This window comes from Anabrus simplex, chromosome 1 (genome assembly GCF_040414725.1).
Source record: "Anabrus simplex isolate iqAnaSimp1 chromosome 1, ASM4041472v1, whole genome shotgun sequence".
Taxonomy (NCBI): Eukaryota; Metazoa; Arthropoda; class Insecta; order Orthoptera; family Tettigoniidae; genus Anabrus; species Anabrus simplex.
In genome coordinates, this window is record NC_090265.1 from 1,271,924,566 (window position 1) to 1,271,944,887 (window position 20,322).

Here is a 20,322-nt window from a genome sequence, read left to right on the forward strand (position 1 = left end):
TGAATTTAAAAGAATGATATAAAATCAGCAATTCTTGGTTGCCTATAATACATAGATTAAGACATTCAGACCACAACATAAACACGCTGGACGAACCTCCAATTACATACCAGCGTGGGCAAGCCCCACTACCTGGCTGTGACACATTGTTTCCAGAATTCTCACGAGAAAGTCAGAGGGCTTACGTCAGCCAGAAAGGCTAGGATATATAAGACCAAGGTCAGGAACCACTCTTGTAGTGTGATTGCTATCTGGGAGCCTGATTACCTCGGATCGAGTATGGGTATTTCAGTCGCCTTGACAAAGAATACTACAATGTATTCGAAACGGCGTCAAACTATATGCAATGTACAGAAAGCAACAACACGGTCCAACCCGAAGAAAGAACTAAATCATTCTACACACCGTGGAAGCTTCATTTACAAGAGAGGAGCGCCATCTTGTTGTAGGTAAAATCTTTTATTATCGTTTAGACTTTCACGGCCCGTGTAACTATTCATGAGTTATATTTTTGGGCTTATGCCGTGTAAATAATTGTAAGCACACTCAACGTTTCGAAAGGAACCTTGCCTTTCTTCATAAGGAGACAAAAGAGAAAAGAAACGACGTATTGATGGTTGCTAGGAGAAAGCAACAAGGAAGCTTCAAATGGTGCCCAAGGATGTAAAGGGGACGCCATTTTAGCCCAATGCTAGAGACAATGAATAGTAACAGCAAAGCATTACTCTCTAATGGTTCTGATTATAGGTAGCCATGATTCACTGAGGTTGTAACCTGTACCGCGGTTGAAATTATCTGGGTGTTTACGTATTTCAACCGCCTCCCTGATAATTCTTGGGCGATATTGCTTTATACGGACAAGAACATCCACTTCTTGGAACAAGATACCATGACCAGGTGTTGAGGCATGATCAGCAATAGCTGATTTATCAGGTTGGTTGAGTCTGATACATCTGGTATGTTCTTTGATGCGAGTATATACACACCGTTCTCGAAGTCTGCCCAACATAAACCTTGCCACGAGTACAGGGAACTCTGTAGATACCAGGTTGTTGTAATTTAGGCAAACTATCCTTAGTTGGTCGCAGGAGTTGCCTAATCTTAATTGATGTTCCAAAAACAGTTCGTACATGGTACCTACGTAAGATTTTAGCAATACGATCCGTCGTGTTATGTATGTAAGGTAGGTAAGCAGTTCCTTTTATATCTGTTTTCTTAACAGACGTCCGATTATGTGCCGATTTCAGAACCCTTGAGATCAAAGCTCTGCTGTAACCGTTGCTCTCAAAGGTGATTCTCAAGGTGTTAATTTCCTCTTGTAGATCTGACGCTTCACAAATCCTCCTGGCACTGGTAGTTAGAGTTGTTAGGATACGATGTTTCTGGGCAGGCTGATGGTGAGAATCTGCGTGGAGATATCTATTGGTGTGTGTAGGCTTACGATACACGCTGTGTCCTAAAGATCCATCCTCTTTCTTGGTGACGTGAACATCTAAAATTTTTATCTTGCCGTCTGATTCCATTTCCAAGGTGAAACAAATGGAAGGGTGCTGGCGATTAAGGTGATCCAGAAAGTGACCAAGATTTTCACTGAAGACACGACCTAATATGTTGAAAGTCGGTTTGGATTACAAAGCGATCGTAAATATTCAATATTCATTGATTTATCTTTGGTTGATTGGTTTATGTTGTGTGTGTTTCCATATATACTCATCTCAAGACTCAAGCCTCCTACAAGACGCAGGCGGAGCAATTTTGCCCGAAGAAATCTAAATGCTACAAACCAAGCTAATTTTCAGTCTGAAAGGACTGCAGAGCAACGTCAAGAGCGAAATGAAACTGAAAGGATTCGGATATCACAAAACCATGCAGCGCGTCATTCAGCTAATTATCTTGCAAGTGTGAATCGAGCTGCTTTCAGTTATGATGTTTCAACTTATTACAGTGCCTACCAATGCGTTTCTATTGGATCTATGAATTCAAGTTTGCCCATATTGTAAGGCACTGAAATCAAAACTAAAGCCACTCGATTGTGTTGCACAAATGACAAAGTGAAAATAGTGCTATTGGTTTCAACACCAGATCCATTGTATTCAATGGTTTCAGGAACAGGAACGTTTTCATACATTTCCTCACAAATATCCAAAAATATAACAACTGCTTGAAAATGACATTTCCGGCAACAAATGTAGTTCGGGACAATTTCATGCCGCCTTTTAAGGTAACATATAACAAACAGACTTATCCCATATATTGTTTTGTTTATTTTATAGTTTTTGTGACCAGTAATAAACCTGTCTTTTTAATTTACAGATAAAAGACCAAATATATCATCGAGCAGGTCCAGTGTTGCCGGTGTCAGATGGCGACTACAAATTCCTATAATTTATTTCATGGGCAATTCAACACAAGAAACGATCTGCGTTGTGCACATAAGCGTTCAGTGAAGATGTTCAGTGAAGATATATGTATATTCCTCCCGATAGTATCACCACCGTGACGTACGGCTTCATGGCTAAATGGTTAGCGTGCTGGTCTTTGGTCACAGGGGTCCCGGGTTCGATTCCTGGCAGGGTCGGGAATTTTAACCATCATTGGTTAATTTCGCTGGCACGGGGGCTGGGTGTATGTGTCGTCTTCATCATCATTTCATCCTCATCACGACACGCAGGTCGCCTACGGGAGTCAAATCAAAAGACCTGCACCTGGTGAGCCGAACATGTCCTCGGACACTCCCGGCACTAAAAGCCATACGCCATTTCATTTTTACCACCTTGACGAAGGCAAAATACATTTTGCCGGGTGTTTTGGAGGCTTGCGTGTTCAAATGATCCTTAGAGCGATGCCGGCGGAAGCATATGCTCCTGGTAGGACCACCCAAGCTGGACAGGTCTAAGGTGATGACCCGGACTAAGAGTGAAACCCTGGTCCTCCAGGTTGGAGGTTGGTACTTGGGGCTAACAACTCCACTACCACAAAACTACATATTGTTCAGAAACCAAGTCAAGATAACCGGACGGTCCCAAACTTACGAAGACTAAAGCGCGCTAAACGGTAACGATACGGATATATTGGAACATGGAATGTGAGAAGTATATTGCAGGCCGGGGCTAGTAGAAAATTGGAGGAGGAATTACTTAAATATCAGATAGATGTGTCAGCATTACAGGAGATAAGATGGAAGACAATCGAGGTGACAGATCTACAGAACTATATTTTGTTCAATAGTGGGGGGGAAGAAAATAGAATAGGAACAGGGTTTATGGTCAAGAAATCGGGCAGTCATAATGTGACTGAATATGAAGCAAAAAGCCCCAGACTATGCCGGTTAAGATTGAGAGAGAGATTTGCCAACATATCACTAATTAGTGTCCATGCCCCAACAGAGGATGCCGAAGAGGAAGAGAAAGAACAGTTCTATGAAAAAAAAGGAGCAAGTATATGACAAGTTGCCCAAGTACGTTATTAAAGGTGTCCTAGGGGATTATAATGCCAAAGTAGGCAAAGAGAATGAAATCCACCCAGCGGCAGGATATCACAGTAAACACCAAGAATCCAATGAAAACGGGTGGAAATTAGTTGTTTTTGCCTTTAGCAAGGAGCTGGTGATTAAGAGCACATGTTTTCCCCATAAGGAGATCCATAAAGAGACATGGATATCACCATGTGCTGATAGATGCGCGACATGCCTCCAATATAATGGATGCGAGAAGCATGAGTGGTGCAGACAGTGATTCAGATCACATACTGGTGAGATCAAGTTCCGAGAAAGACTGGCAATTAAACCCAGGGACAGAGCTGAGCAGAGGAAGATCTATAATGTAGAACTGTAAAGGGATGAGAAGAAGGAGGAAGAGTATAGAGACCGGCTGCAAAGAAAGCTACAGGTGGGCAGAAACGGAGATGTGAACATCAACAAAATGTGGGAGGAAACCAAGCTAGAAATAAATACAACGGCGCAGGAAGTACTTGGAGAGAGAAGGAAACAGAGTAGAAATAAATGGTATGACGAAGAAGTGGATAAGGTTATGGAAGAGGGAAATCTTGCCCGACAAAGAATGCTACAGAGACCCACCCGAAATAATATGGCAGTCTTTAAAGAGAAACGGAGAATAGCAAAGACATTGATAAGGAACAAGAAAAGAGTAGGAAAAAGGGAGAGAGTAGATGAAATGCAGAGAAATTTTGAAAACGATCAAGGTAGAAAATTCTTCCATGGGGTTGGACAAGTAAAGAAGGGATATCAACCTAGAGTGAATATGCTTAAGGATGAGACTGATAGACTAATTGTTGGGAAAGAACGAATTCTGGAAAAATTGGCAAAACATTTTGAAACATTACTTTCTCTCAGACCAATAAATGAAGAAAGAGAAGGATCAGACCGTATGGAAACTTCAGAGAGAGATGAGGAGGGTGAATATGGAGATGAGTGTGAGGGGGAAGAGAGGAATGAGGAGAATGGAGATGAGGATGAAGACGATATGGGATCACCAGCGATTGAGAAATAAGAGAAATTATAAAACAATTGAAAAGCAGTAAAGCCCCAGGGAATGACCGCATAACGGCAGAAATGGTAAAATATGGAGGAGAAGTTTTGGTGAAGAAAATACATGAGAAAATTAAAAAGGTATGGGAAACAGGTACAATGCCGGAGGACTGGACACTAGCAAATATATGTCCTATACATAAGAAGGGGTCACGCATGCAATGCAAGACTTATCGAGGTATATCCTTACTGAGTATAGTATACAAAATCCTCTCTGCAGCCATAACAAAGAGAGTTAATAGTAGAGCATAAAGAATTATAGGGGAGTACCAAGCTGGTTTCAGACGTGGAAGATCGACGATGGACCATATTTTCACCATGAGAATGACTCTGGAAAAAACATATGAATACAACGTTCGACTAGGACATCTTTTTGTAGATTTTAAAGAAGCCTATGACAAAGTTAAGAGATCTACATTATGGGAAAAAATGAAGGAGTTTAAATTCCCACAGAAGTTAATAAAATTGACTAAGATGACCCTGGAGAACAGCAGAAATCAGGTAAAAGTGCAGGGAAGTCTGTCAAGATCTTTCAGAACCGAAGAAGGCCTAATGCAGGGAGACCCCTTATCACCAGTGTTATTTAATCTAGTATTGGAGAAAGCTGTAAGATCAGTAACTACTAATCCGGGTGGTAATATTTACAATAGACTGATCCAAAGTTTGGCTTATGCAGATAATGTGGTGATATCTGCTAAAAGTAACGAGGCACTTAAACTGCCTTCAGGGAGCTGAAATATGCGGCTGGGTCCTTGGGCTTGGAGATAAGTGAGGCTAAATGTAAATATATGGTAACGAGGATAAATGGAAGGAACACTGGAAAACTCCAAGTTGATATATTTCTAGCTCTTAGCCTGCTCATTCAGGGCTGCCTTCACAGCACCTTTGAAGCAGCAGATAGCTTCACATATCTTGGCACAGTAATAACATCAGAAAATAAAGTTGAGACATATATTGTAAATCAAATTAAGGCTGCCAACAGATCCTACAGGGCACTGTATCTCCTTCTGAAAAGTAAGAACTTAAGCAAGAAATTAAAACTGACTCTCTACAAAACAATAATTAAACCAGTGCTTATGTATGGGAGTGAGGCATGGGTATTGACTGAGGCCACAGAGAGGAGATTAAATGTGTGGAAAAAGAAAGTACTGAGGAAGATATTCGGACCGGTGAAGGAGAGAGATTTATGGAGAATCAGAACAAATGAAGAAATAAGATTATTGTATAAGGAGCCGGACTTGGTGACATCAATCAAAATGATATGAATTGGATGGCTGGGGCATGTACAACGGATGGAGGAGGGAAGACTTCTAAGGAAAGCACTGACAGGACACCCTGGGGGCAGGAGAAGGAGAGGTCGACCCCGGATGAGATGGCTTGAGGATGTGGAGACTGATCTGAGGACCGTTGGAGTCAGGAGGTGGCGTAGGCGTGCTGAAGACCGGGACGACTGGAGAGCTGTGGTCAAGGAGGCCAAGGTCCTTAAAGGACCGTAGAGCCATGGAGTAAGTAAGTAAGTAAGTAAGTAAGAAGAGGTATATTGCGGAACAATTACAAACTTTCTTTCATCAACGCAATCGGTTGATTACATTGTTGAAAACTGCACAGGATCTCATAACATCTGATAATCACAAAATTGTAATCATAGCTGATAAAACTGTCGATCAACATGCAAGACGTTTCAATGCACCTATAATTGATGAAGTTGCCATTGTTATAGTTGGAGAAAATTTGGAAACCCGTGATATTGTTTTACATTGCTGGAATGATCAGTTACAGCGTGTGTATGAAACACGCCGCTTATATGATGCACTGCAATATCGCATCACATTTTGGCAAAATGAAGATGGTTATTACTTCTCGATCATCATGAAATATTCCGTTACAGGTACTTTACTTTAGTGATGGAGATTTTGTATCAGCTGCTGTATGTATTATATGCAAGTTCAATCAATGTCACTTAAACAATAATTTATTTACAAGTGCCGAAACCAATAAAAAAGTCAGTTCAATGAAGTATTATTCATACCGCCTTATAGTACCTGAAAATGAAAACAATCAAATCTTTACATATCGATGATTATTTCATCAATATGCTGTCGACATGTATGTCGAAATTGAAAGGGCGATTGATATTCATCACATTGAACCAGAGCAAACTCCGTTCTGAAGAGTATATTCACCTTCGATATGCGATTAATACTAATGGAAATGCAGAGAATGTCGGACGGATGACAATTCTTAAAGCAACATGCATCGGAACTCCTAGACATATGCACGGATATGCTCAAGATGCCATGTCGTATGTTCATCATTATGTCACAGCAGATTTATTTAGCACATCAGATAAGACCAAATGAAGGTGATGAAGTGATTTCAGCCGAAATTTATGATGTACAAGTAAATCGAGGCTTGCATGAGGTAGTTATTAAAAGCATGATTCATGGTCGCTGTGGAACACTTAATAAATGTTCACCGTGTATTGTACCCGCCCCTACCAATAAAGCCTCCGGCGAGAAAATCTACAGGGCGTTACTGGGTAAAATAAACAGGCGCATATCTTAAATTAACTTAGCGGCATACAGGGTAGGAGAAACGGGGCATACCTAACTATAATGAGAACGCATTCGTATAGAATTTAAGTTAATGCAAAAGGTTTATTATATCCTGATGATTGTGTGGGATGACGCATATATACACAAATGAAGTACATTATTTATTGACATTTGTTGTGGATTACCTATGAACTTGTAGTCTTGTATGATAGATCCGAGTATTATTTATCGCAAAGCGATATGCCATGACCCTGCGTGAACGGAAACATTTATTATAAATACAGAAGCTATCTCACATTATTGACAAATAACATTGACAATCATGCAACGGGTCTAATTGATCCCTATTCTAAAAGCACGCAATTATTTCTCTAACGGAATATCATAAAATAAATTATACAGATGTGGATCAAACACCCGGGTTCGAACCAAACCTTCAATGGAACACAATTTGCCGTGCCGATTGGATGAACCATCGCCGACGCTGATTACAGTCACAACATGTCACATAAAACAACATAAATAGTCACACATTATGTACAATAAACACGTGAGGCACACATCATTTCTTCCAGCACTGTGGAATACCAATGTCCACGTAGAGGACTGAACTGAAGACCCCAGATGAACATGTGGCACTGGAAACCCTAGCTAATTTATATTCAAATAAATAATAATAATCATCTACCAAGTATTAGTACCAATTACCTTCTCGTTTATTAGCGAATACATTATTCTGGCGGGTTGAATATTTCTAGCTCTTAGCCTGCTCATTCAGAGCTGCCTTCACAGCAAAAGCTCCCTCCCTTAGAGGCGAGAGACACACAAAAAAGTCATTTGGCTCCCGGTCAAGCGTTTCCACCCCCAAATCGGGTGGTCATTAGCTTCGGCCTTCACAGGCATAACAAACCATTTCTTTAAAAACGCCTCGTCCCGAGGTACACTCTCGATAATACTGAGGTATATTCCTCATTTGTCAAACCGCATCGACTTCAAATAAATAATCTCAAATCAACACATATGTTTCTAATGGCCAATCCATGACTTCAAATATCACACCTATCTCACATCACGACACCGGTATTATAATACTAACATTTGCATAATTAATATCATTATTGTTATTATTATTATTATTATTATTATTATTATTATTATTATTATTATTATTATTATTATTATTTTCAGCTGCCCGCTGACTCCCTTACGTGATTTACCTGGTAATTAAATCATATCAATCCATCACACGGGAACTTCCTCATAATTAGAACGTAATTAAATAATCAAACGATAATTAACACATAATCAAACCCTCATTAATTTATGGTTAACACATAATTAATCTATAATTAAATTGTCACACGGTACTTAAATAATAATTAAATATTCACACGCTAATTAACTCATATTTGTACCATAATTAAATTGTCACACGGTACTCAAATCATAATTAAATCTTACATAAACTGATCAAAACAACCCATCTCAAATTGAAACACTCCCTAGCTAAATATTTCAATGGAGATATAGGGATATCAGTCCTATGGACATCTCTCGTAACTCTGGCACCTCACGTAGCTTAATTATATTACTTAACACTCATGAAATTATCAATACCGGATGAACTACAACCTAACTTAAATTATCAGTCCCGTCCCTGAATCCACTAAACTACTGGTCTCCTGGTGCATAAACTGACTACAATTTTCCCAAAATTAAGGAAATAAGTGAGTTTTCTACCGCATGCAAATCTCTCAGACTATAGTTTATCCTAGTTACAATTAAATCACTCAGACCTGTTATTAATTAAATAAAATGAGAAATAAAAACTGCGTGCTCACCTTTGGCACTTCTACATTCAAATAAAGTTACATTCCTAACATTATAGCGTCAGCTTATGATAAATAATTCCCGTCCCTTCTAATCGAGCCATTTGATTATGAATAATACTCATCTCCATCATCTGACGACACCTTGGTCAGTTAGGGAGAACCATTTCGGGTTTTACTGCTGAGCCATTGGCACCAAGGCGATCACTAGTAGCTCCATTTCACCTTCAAGATGGAAGTTCATGGTTCTTTTTCGATGAAGTCGTTTGCAGTATCCTGAGCACATAACACGTCACTATTTATTTGCACAATATATTTAATTGCGTTCAGCGTTGGCGTCCGGCCACGATTTCGAATTAGTACATTTGTAATCCGCGTTTCGGTACCTCTCAGCCACTGTTTATTTATTACGACCCGACATGGTTGGGCTGTAATAATAATAATAATAATAATAATAATAATAATAATAATAATAATAATAATAATAATAATAATAATAATAATAATGTTACCATTCGAACTGAGTGTTCGCGACACTTCACAGTTTTAAAGGTTAATTACTAGCGTCACGTATATTAACTCTATGCAGTATTCACGCGAATTACTCTATTGCATTGGAATTTTAAGTTTGAAGTCACTAAACAAAGGGTTAATAGGAGCTCAGCTAAACATAGCCTTGCCCTTGGTGAGCTGAGAGTCCCGAATGAATAGCTGCCCCTTTGTCAGTGCTTTTTACCAGAAGGCAATTTCCCCCACTCCAAATCTGCATATGGCCTATCCACGGCCCACTAGAGGTCAAATAGTACGACCATCAGGTGACCAGTATTCACCTGATGCGATAGAGACATCTCCGTACGATTATTCTTTGTAGGATCTCCTGTAAGTAATTAAAGTTCTTCCTGCTTCCCCTTCCACACTAGGGTGAACTCCCGCATCAAGGAGGTGTTTTGACACAAGACAGATGGCCCCTGGTAATTTTCCACCCATAAATAACACAATATTCTTTCTCCAACCGTAAGTTATTATCCAAGAAGACATTAAACACTCTAAATAAATACCCCAAGTATAGTTATTTCTTCTAAATCGGAAAACGACTCCAGAGTTTAGATTTTATTAATTTCCACATCGTAGATAATCACGTTGGCTAGGCTGGATTAAAGATGGCTTCCATATTTCGCTTCGAAAAAGTTTGCCTCCCCTCGATTTCTTGGTCGTGAGGTAGGGATGACTTCTCTCAAGTTACGTCACGGTGTACCACCGATTACAGCCCCACCCAAGACTTCACGGCTTGGCTCTCCTGCGGGCTCCCCGCTGGACAAAGAAAGATATTGCACAATAGATCGCAAATAATAAAATTCGGTAGAATAAATTTTGTAGACTTATTTTATCGGTCTCAATGATATTGATATTAATTAATTTCGATATTCCTTTCCCCAAATAGCATTGCGTCTGCAATTTAAATGACCAGTCTTAACCGAAGGTCCTTAGAACATGCCGCTGTCGGGTGCAGTATGCTGGACACGAAATGCTCGATGCGTTATCCACGCGCATTTGTGCCAGAAAACAATTAACGAAAATGATGGTTATCCACCGTGTCGCCACCGATCGACTGCAGACAACGGAAAATCAACAATTTCCACAGTGAATCAACGAGATATTGAAAATGATAATCGCTAGACTGTTCCATATTCACCGATCCTATCAACGACTTACAAGGCGCACATCAATGTTGAATCTTGCTATTCCATTCAATCTAACAAATACATTTGTAAATATGTAACCAGAGGAAGTGACATTGCTGTGCTTGGAGTTAATGCAGATACTTCCAACGATTAAGTCACCCAATAACAAATGGTTCTCTCTATGTTAGCAGTAATGAAGCAATTTCGCGCAGTTTTTTCTTTTCCCATTCATGAAAGGCACTTCACTGTTGTTCACTTAGCCATACTCTTGTAAAATTGCCAAAGAGTATATTTTATGGCTCAAAACGAATTACAATGAGCGTCGAACCACCATCTATAATTTTGACCATTTTTAATGTGTCGGAATGATGATTTTTTCCGAAAATTGCTATTCTCCGAAATATAAAAGTAATATATTTGGAATCAATCCACAAAGAAATTTGAACGACGGAAACAAGGAAAACCAGTTCCAGGTTACCCAAAGGTACATTCCACCGATGCAATAGACCGAATTTATTCAGTCCTTCCAAGCAACGATGAATGTGTTTTTGTTTTTGAGATTGCTATTAGTGAATGTTCGAGGCCCAACATCATTCTAACATTTACGAATAGTTATTAGTGAATTGTGTGGCTCTTAAAGAGATACCTGTCTACGTTTGCAAGTGTTAGTTAAATGACGCTTATTGGGATCAAACTCTCAGCGATGCTGTGATTTATTCACAAGCTCATGAAATACAAACATTGTTTTCTAAAATTATATCAACATGCTGCCCATCAAAACAAATTGACTTAATGATCAAATACAAATATGATATGTGTAACGATATCTTGCATAAAATGCGCATTACAACACGAAATCCAAATTTACAAATCAGTGAGGAAATGTACAACGAGGCCTTGATATCAATTGACAACATATGCTTGATTATGTCAAGTAAAGAATTCTGTCAATTAGGCATGGCCGCGCCCATTCGCCCAATGCACAACGCTTTTAATCAAGAGTTGCAACGCGAAACAATGTACGATTTCGATGCTTTAAGAGAATCAGTGCAAATAAATTTTCCGCTGTTGAGCCAACTACAAAAGTACAGCATGTATTTGATCCTGCTATGAAAGTTTAAATGATGTATCTGGAGGCAATTACTTCTTTGACGCTCTCCGGAGTACAGGTTAATTTAACTGATTTTGGCAATAATTCGCTCACACAGTGAAATTGCACTCACACTTGTTTCATCAGGCATTGCAGCTACATTGTTGGAAGGCGGTCGAACAGCGCATTCAGCGCTAAAATTGTCGTTGAATATGCAAAGCAACGAAACTACGATCTGCAATATATCGAAGAAATCTGCAATTGCAAAGGTTTTCCAGCAATGTTAGTTGATAGTGTGGGATGAATGCACGATGGCACATAAAAAGTCTTTGGAGGCAATGGACCGAACCATGCATGATCTGCGGAACAATCAAAGCCGATTTGTTGGAGCGATGACTTTGATAGCAGGAGATTTTCTTCAAAGATTACCAGTGTTCCCACGGTCAACGCCAGCTGATGAATTTGATGCGTGCTTAAAGGCATCGATTTTGTGGAAACACGTCAAGATACTAAATTTAACCAAGCATATGCGTATCGAGTTGCAAAATGAAGTGTCTAGAGAAATATTTTCAAAACAACACATTGGTAAGGCAAATTCCCTTTAGACGGTCTGACTGGCTGCGTTATCTTTCCTGACAATTTCTGTCAGTTTACTGAATCCAAAACCGAACTCATTCAAAACGTGTTCCCTGTGTTCTCTGTCAATTTACTAAACGTCGAAACAATACTCTGTATGCAACTAGTGCTGTGGCAATATTTAGTTCTATACCACTTATTCTTAAACCGTTAGAAACTGAGTCTAGCCATCGTCGTCTCGGTCTCCCTCTACTTCTTTCACCCTCCACAACAAAGACAATTATTCTCCTAGGTAACCTATCCTCCTCCATTCACCTCACATGACCCCACCACGGAAGTCGGTTTATGCGTTCATGTTCACTCTTAACTTAGCTTTTATTTCCTCATTCCAAGTACACTTTTGACATTCTTCCCGCCTGTTTGTACCAGCAATCATTCTCGCTACTTTTATGTCTGTTATTTCAAACTTATGAATAAGATATCCTGAGTCCAGCCAGATTGCGCTCCCGTAAAGCAAAGTTGGTCTGAAAACAGACTGATGTAAAGATTGTTTCGACCGGGAGCCGACTTCCTTCTTACAGAACACTGCCGATCGCAACTGCGAACTCACTCCATTAGCTTCACGACACGTTCATTCAGTTTGGACTGGGTGTGTCATGCCCCTTTTGCGGCAATCCAGGTTTCTGATCTGTGCTTTTGGATCGAACTCATGAGCCGTTGACCGAAGCATTTTATGCTGCAAGATTCTTGTCGTTTGTGTCATGCCATTGTACTGTAGTACTTTGTATTTCGTATGTTGGTCTCAAAGTGTGGGCGAGAGTGTAGTGCGATTACTGGGCCCATGCTACTTTTCAGTATGTAGTTATTATTTATTATTATCATAGTTCCCATTTTCTCTTACTTTCATTTCTGGCCTTCCTAACCAATTTATCTGTTTGTTTAGTACTTCCACCTCATTTTTACGCCTTTCTGCCGCGTGTTTATTTTTTCTTGTTGCTATGGCAACCCTTTTCTTTACTCTTTCATGTTCCATGATTGTCATTTTCAGCCGGTCTTGATTTCGCTGGCATCTTTGATTTTATTGAGGATTTAATCTCGGTGGGTATTGTAATATAATAAAAGAGGGTATAGATTCTGATAATGTGCCTCGGGATTATTATTTTTCCTATTTCTAGAAATCAATACTTTGGAATATTATCTTAAGCACTGTGCTCAGTGTGTGGTGAGACAAATATTATATCACAAAACAGATTCCTCTACCATGCCTTCTAGAGGTATACGAAAGAATTATGCGATTGTGTAACACTCCCTTTGGATGGACCGTTGTTGAACGTCATCTATGTAAATAACTGACTTACCATATCCCTATGTATTTGTTCCTTTATGCCAGTCTTGGACTGATTTCTTCCCTGTTTGTGATAATAATTGTGTTTCATTTAAATTAACTCTAGATCTGCGTTGTTTTTGTTATTTTGGGGACGTGCCTTTTTCACTCTGTTTGTAAGTCTAAGAGGTTCGGATTCAGCTCCAGGCGATTTTCTTAGCCAGTTTCGACCGATCCAGTGAAATAGGCGGTAATAAGTTTGTTGACGCCGCAATACGAGGGTTAATTTGGACGATTTTGAATGACAATGTGGTCAAAAGGAAGCCTCTCCCTTATAAATGCCATATCAGTTTCGGCAGTTATATGCCTGCATATATATATATATATATATCAGTCACCGCCAAATGCTTCAAATTTATGGAATGTCTTGAAAGAGGCTATGCCTGAACATTTCCTTAATACACATACTCCCGAAATAGTTTACCAATTAGCTGTGTAAGACATTTCAGTACACTAAAATTACATAGTTTTTCTCTTTGAACTTTCCTTTTACTTATCAATGAGTGCCCCCCTCAAACTGGGAGGAAATCCAGGTTGGGTACCAATTCACTTGAGTGCTACAGCTAATGAATAACAACAGGTTGTTATTGTCGAAATTATTCGGTTATTCCTGAATAATTGTGCGTCTACAAGTGACTGCATGGCAAACTTTTTGGATGGACCAGGCGGTGCTGGAAAAACTTTTGTGTATCGGTGTTTAATCTAAGGTTGCATTAATTTAGGAATACAAGTCATTTCTGTAGCGTGGAATGGAATTGCTGCTGTGTTGCTTCCTCATGGTCGTACATGTCATATTTAAATTGCCTCTAAATTTACATGAACATCTTGTATCAGGTTTTAATGTGAACATTAAAGAGGCTTATTTTATTCGTTCTGCTAAGTTCGTCTTTTGGGATGAAGCACCCATGGAAAACAAACATTCCTTAATGTGTATACCCGTTACTGAAAAATATAATGGGTAATGAGTCAAGATGGGGATTTGCCTATTCTATTCCTGTGTTCAGAAACGTAGGCTTTTGAGGTAAAAGTCCGTTTTAGGGTATTCTTAGCTAGATTTCGTTGGTTTATTTGTTCCCATAGATGACGATTTCAGGGGTTTATGCCTACTTGGGGTATAATTGCCTATTTATGCCTTTTGACTATGTTTTAAAGAAGCCAGTGTTCTTCCAATGCATTGTATTGTAGCTGTTGCTGGTGTGCTCGACAGTATTATCTTCTCGATTTTCAGTATCTCTTTACCCCACGAAAAACCCAGGAATTATCGGAAGTCACCAGAAATAGTGCTTGGAAAATTTCCATTAGGGGAAACAATGAACAATTTGAGTTCGAAGCATTTAACACCTTCTATCTCATAAGACATACTCTAGGTGATAACCGATCAACGCGAACTATCTTGCACAACCTACATCCCCCGCCTCATTCTCGATGCGAACTGTTGTACCCGTAGGCTTCATCTTCAGAACGTGTTGTGATTTATTTGAAGAACAAAAAGAAGTGTGTCTCCGACTAAATGCCAAAGAAAAATCGTCGAACTCCTACTGGCTGAAGCAGTGTATCACATGTGATCCCTATTTTACTACGGATGGAAGGTTAGTCTTATGCCAAGCTTGCTGTAAAGAGGTAAGTTCGTTTGTTCCTTTTATCTCCTTTCTGTGATTGAGAACTACGATCGCATTTCAATGTACCATTTATAGATCTACTAATTTATGTATTCTGGCAAGTTGTTTTGTTACAACGCTGTATGAGTCATGAACTTACAAATATGTAAATAATAATTGAATTACTGGAACGCAGGTGGTCTCTTGTCACAGAGTGGGTGAAAATTATAAATCGGTATTTTGAAGTGTGATTCATTTACTGTGAAAATCGAGATTCACAACTGAAATGTAATTTTTAAAATTCATTTTTTTTTTAAATCGTGACTTTCACCAGACTTATTTGTAGATTTCTAGTGAAATACATTACGCTTCCGCTAAGCCTTCGCGAAACATAGGTTGTAGGTCCAATGTGGCGCAGCTAGGATGAAGTGTCAGAGGCTAGAGATACAACAGGGCACGGCTCGGACCATGTCACAGCGTGTTTTACAAGGCTACCAAGAATATCATTACAAGACCAGGCCAGTGAAAACGTTGGTGGGATCTATTTAGTAACCGTTATGCTGGGGGCAAGCAAAGAGTGTCTGGGAGGCGTAAGCTCCCAGGTTAAGGCCACGAAGCGGCCAACAAGCCTCAATCTTCCCCTAGAGACTTACTATATTGTGACAAAGAAATAAGGTTATGGGTGCATGCCACGACAATTTGAAATTATATGGTATTCTAATTTTCAACGATGGTGACAGCCTTGTGGGCACAGATGATGCAGGATCTATTGCAGGCAAGAGGAAATAGTCTTCATGGCAGCTCAACCGGCTGACGAAAATCGGCGAATAGCAACAAATGAAACGTTTTCAAATCAGAGATTTATAGTGCCTCCATTTTAATTCGCTTATATAAGTAGTAATACGGCTATGGGCATTTTGGTGGGTCCCTGACAAAAATAAAGGAAGGATCTATCCTCTTCGCTACTCAAGTATCGCATCACGTCATTTTTGCTATTAGTTTTTCACCCGGTGAACTCGACACGACACTGCCAAATTATAACTAAAAAATCTTTGAGGACATATTTCCATGTAAATTACGAATTCCCTTGTTCCTACTTTAAAGTTTAGTACTTCTGGGAGAACCATCTCTGATAGGTTCTCTCTTTTATGAAACAAATGCATGATGTATACTAAGTATTATTGCCAATTAGCCCAAGTGTAATTTAAGTCAACTGTAGTACTTTTCGGATAATATGTGAACATCAAGATCAATATAAAAATACTGCGATGCCTTTGACACGCGTACATAAAGCTGTATCAACGCAGCCTTTGTATCAGTCCACTGTGAACAGTGCCCAACAAGAATTTGCTTCAGACGTATTCACTGCAATAGTAGGAACTAATAACCCTTTGCATTAACTGGAGCATCCAACATTCAAAGAATTTTAAAGAAAATACACAGGCAAAGTAATACCATAATACCATGTCCCTCCACGTTGCTGAATTACCTGCAGTCAGCGGTAAGTTCAAGAAGTCATTTAATATCAGTAAACACCAAGTTAGATTCAACCTATGTTTCAAATTTGCCTGTGAATGAGGAGTGGGTACACTACTACTCTTCAAATTTTCAGGATTTTATTTCACTGCCCTGACAGTTGCCCAGTGCCTGTAGCTCATTCAGGCCATGGATGATACTGTCTGCTTAAGAGAAGCTAAGGAAGCCTTGTTCTGCTCCTGGGTTCCATCCGTTTGGCATTCCTGACTGCAAACTTCAACAAGCTCCCAGGAGGAATCACCGAGTTGGAGAAGAGTGGCATGCCCTTGATGGAGTCATTTTGGATTGTGGAAGAAGTCAGGGGAAGTTTTGACTGAACTTCTGGTCCTGCAGCGGAATCCAGGATGGAAAGCGATGGTAAAAGTAGCCAGGGACATACGAGGTGAGGTAGATGAAACAATGAAACTAAGACCAGAAAAAGTGGCTTCATTGGAGTTTTGTCCCATTACTTCATGTGATGTTGGGAGATCTTTCTTTCAGTACAAAAACATTCTTCATGACAGGAGAACAAGACTGTTGCCGGAAAACACTGAAAAGTAGCTTGTTGCAAATTCCTTTCATAGTTATTGAGTGTGTTATTAAATTATAAGTTTTTTCATGCCTATTTTGTGGCTGAATACTTGTTCGGATAAGTAGGGTAGACTACACACTTTTTCAAGAGTTTGTCCCTGCGCTTTATTAACGGTCATATAGTAGGCTAGTCGATTTGATACCTTACCATCTGTGCGTGCGTAGACTGTTTTTTCTCTTAGCGGCATGTACGTTGTTAGGAATGTTCTGCCATCTGTTGAGTATATATTAAGAATCTGGGGAAGGTCAGAGAATCAAGGAGTATCTAGCAGTATTCTTCTATCAACAGAAGAGGTATACTCTCTGGCTTCTTAGTAATCAAAAATGGCTGCATACAATGACATTACTAAGGATGAAAATCACATAATTTTAATAAATCAGAATATGAATGAAAGTGTTAGTCGCTTAGCAACCTGTTAAGTACAGAATGTATTGCGGGCTAGGGTAAGCCTTCGCCTTCAATTATTGGAGTAAGCATTTAATGATTTGATTTTATGATTACTCGAAGTTGGCTGAACTTAGAGACCTATCAATGTCTCATGATTCACCGGAAGGTAATTCCGGAGAAAATAAAACAGAAATGAAGCAAATCGTTACAGCAGAACGGAAGGACGGATTTGCCAAAGCTGTTCTTAGTAAACTCTTTTAATATATAGATAGTAGAACAATTCAATCAAATTTAATTTTCGGAAGTATAGAAATTTTAGTTTTCTTTATTATTGAATGTAAACTTTTCGGTTAATCATTAAGAATTTCTACGCCTGGAGAATTAATATTTGTGTGAATACTCCTATTTAGTTATGAAATATAGTATGAGGTCAGAATAGCTTGATTCATTGTACGTTCGTTGACCAATAGATTAAAGGATGCAGCTCAAACTACAACGTCTTGCGAGCTACAGAGCAGTGTTGTGTTCATATGCCACTCCCACTATCCAGACCGGTGCTTGTATTTTCAATAAAATGCAAATATCTAATGAAAGCACTGGAGATTTTTACATGAAAATTGGTTCAGTGGCGAAGAGAAATTTAATCTGTCAGATGAACATCGACCTCAATGCCACTATTGTTTTCAAGTCATACGTGTCGGGAAACTGCGTTTGACGTGGGATCCAAACTACTTGGATCTGACTTAATATTTCGGAATCCTCACTTGCAGTGAACAGGATTCGAACCATGGCCGCTTTGGTGAGAAGCCAGTAATGAAATCACACAGCTTCCACATCCACTCATTAATAAGTTCAGTTGCTACGTAAAAATAATTGTCACAGAGTGTAAAACTTACTAGTGACTAACTAATCGAATGGGAACAATTTACCTGTTAAATATATTTATGATCCATGGGAATATGTGAGTAATCCTAACTGCCAGCGAATGCTAGAACCGAAGCGTGGAAGCTACTTACTCGAAGAAGATAGTCATGTACTTCCTACTGCACTCAGACCAACTGTGGATGTTCATTACTGTGACCGGAGACATCACGGTGAAAGATTTATCTTCTAACTCATGATGACAACCAGTTCTCTCTGGGATGTCATGAGTGCAGCCCATACTGGAATGAAGCAGAATAAATGCATGGGTTATGGTGTGTGTATAAGGATATTATTTTCTTAAGATTAGTTCTGAATTTACCAAAATTCACGTAGATAAATTTCTCTTCAGGGCGTTTAACAGAAGCTATTACTGCACATATGAGACTTATCCTTCTCATTAACACACTCAACAACAATGTGTTGTACTAGTACTGGTTGTCAAATCTGGACATTAGTCTACATTGGCTTATTTGTTGCTTACCTTTATACCAGTCGTTCTTATGTATTTTTTATGTGTACTTGTCAACCCGTACGTCGATAATAGTTGTAAGAGTAGAAGAATGACAATAATAATAATGATTTGACAATGGACTTGGCTTATGTCTAGAAACTTACACTATAGGTACTGCACAACATAAACTACATCGAAACGATAGCATATTGCCGAAACAGAGTCTGCAGATAATCACCCTTCACCCCTCACGGACCTATCCCAATGCTGAGCAAGTATCTCAGTATGTTCTACAATGAAGGACGCTACTTTAAAAACTCTTCAACATCATCAGGAACGGTTCGATCGGTGGTGAAACGCATCCTCTTGAGGACATTCATTAGGAGACCGAAGACGTGTCTGTCACAAGGGGTGCGATCTCGACTATAAAGCCGGCAGTCCATAAGACCCCAGCGACAACAGCGCCGGCTCCCCATTGTTGAGTTGGCAGAGTGTTGACGCATGTTACCGTGGTGGTGGTGATTATTGTTTTAAGAGGCGTGTTACCATGGAGCACAAGCACATTTTATGACAGTTTTTCCGGTCAAGGAATCATTTTTGTACAAAATTTAAAATCATGCCACGTTGTATTCTTTGAACGTAACCATTAGACACGAATGTTGATTCAGTTGTCTTCCTCTACTCGTGGTACGCGTATCTCAGACTGACCACGTTGTGAGCTGTTACTACAATCACCAAACCATGCAGTACTGCCACCTCTTGGCTGTCCAGTCAGTCATTTTCAGTGTTGTAATCTCTGTCTGCTTCAGTTGAACAAAACTTTCCTGAACGTTCTTCCAGTCAACCTGAGAGTAATCCTCATTCATGGACATGAAATGATTGTCATCATGTGATGGAGGAAGGAAGAAAGGGGTGAGGAAGGGATTGATTCTCCGTTCTACAGTCATAACTACTCGGGACTATCTCCTTATTTGAAAGATGTGTTAATTTTACAAGGATAGGATGTTAATAGTGGTATCTAGATTATTACGTGGAAGACAAAGTTAGTAAATTTCTCCGAATAACGATGGAATTACAAATATATACAGAAACAGTGGAGTGAGAAAGATGGGAGAAGCTATGAATATACGAGCAGGTATTGTTAAACGAATAGTTATGTATTGGTTGAAACTAAAACAAAGGGTAGATGGTGA

General features: G+C 39.4%; 1 protein-coding gene across 1 annotated transcript in view; it reads right to left on the reverse strand.

Annotated features, from left to right (window-relative positions):
* The window catches only part of LOC137497198 (A disintegrin and metalloproteinase with thrombospondin motifs 12-like), a 273,946-nt gene that overhangs the window by 133,074 nt on the left and 120,550 nt on the right, over nucleotides 1–20,322 (reverse strand). Inside the window, exon 7 of the mRNA XM_068225728.1 lies at nucleotides 18,771–18,917. Coding sequence (XP_068081829.1) covers nucleotides 18,771–18,917 — 147 coding nt within the window. The remainder of the gene's footprint in view (nucleotides 1–18,770; nucleotides 18,918–20,322) is intronic.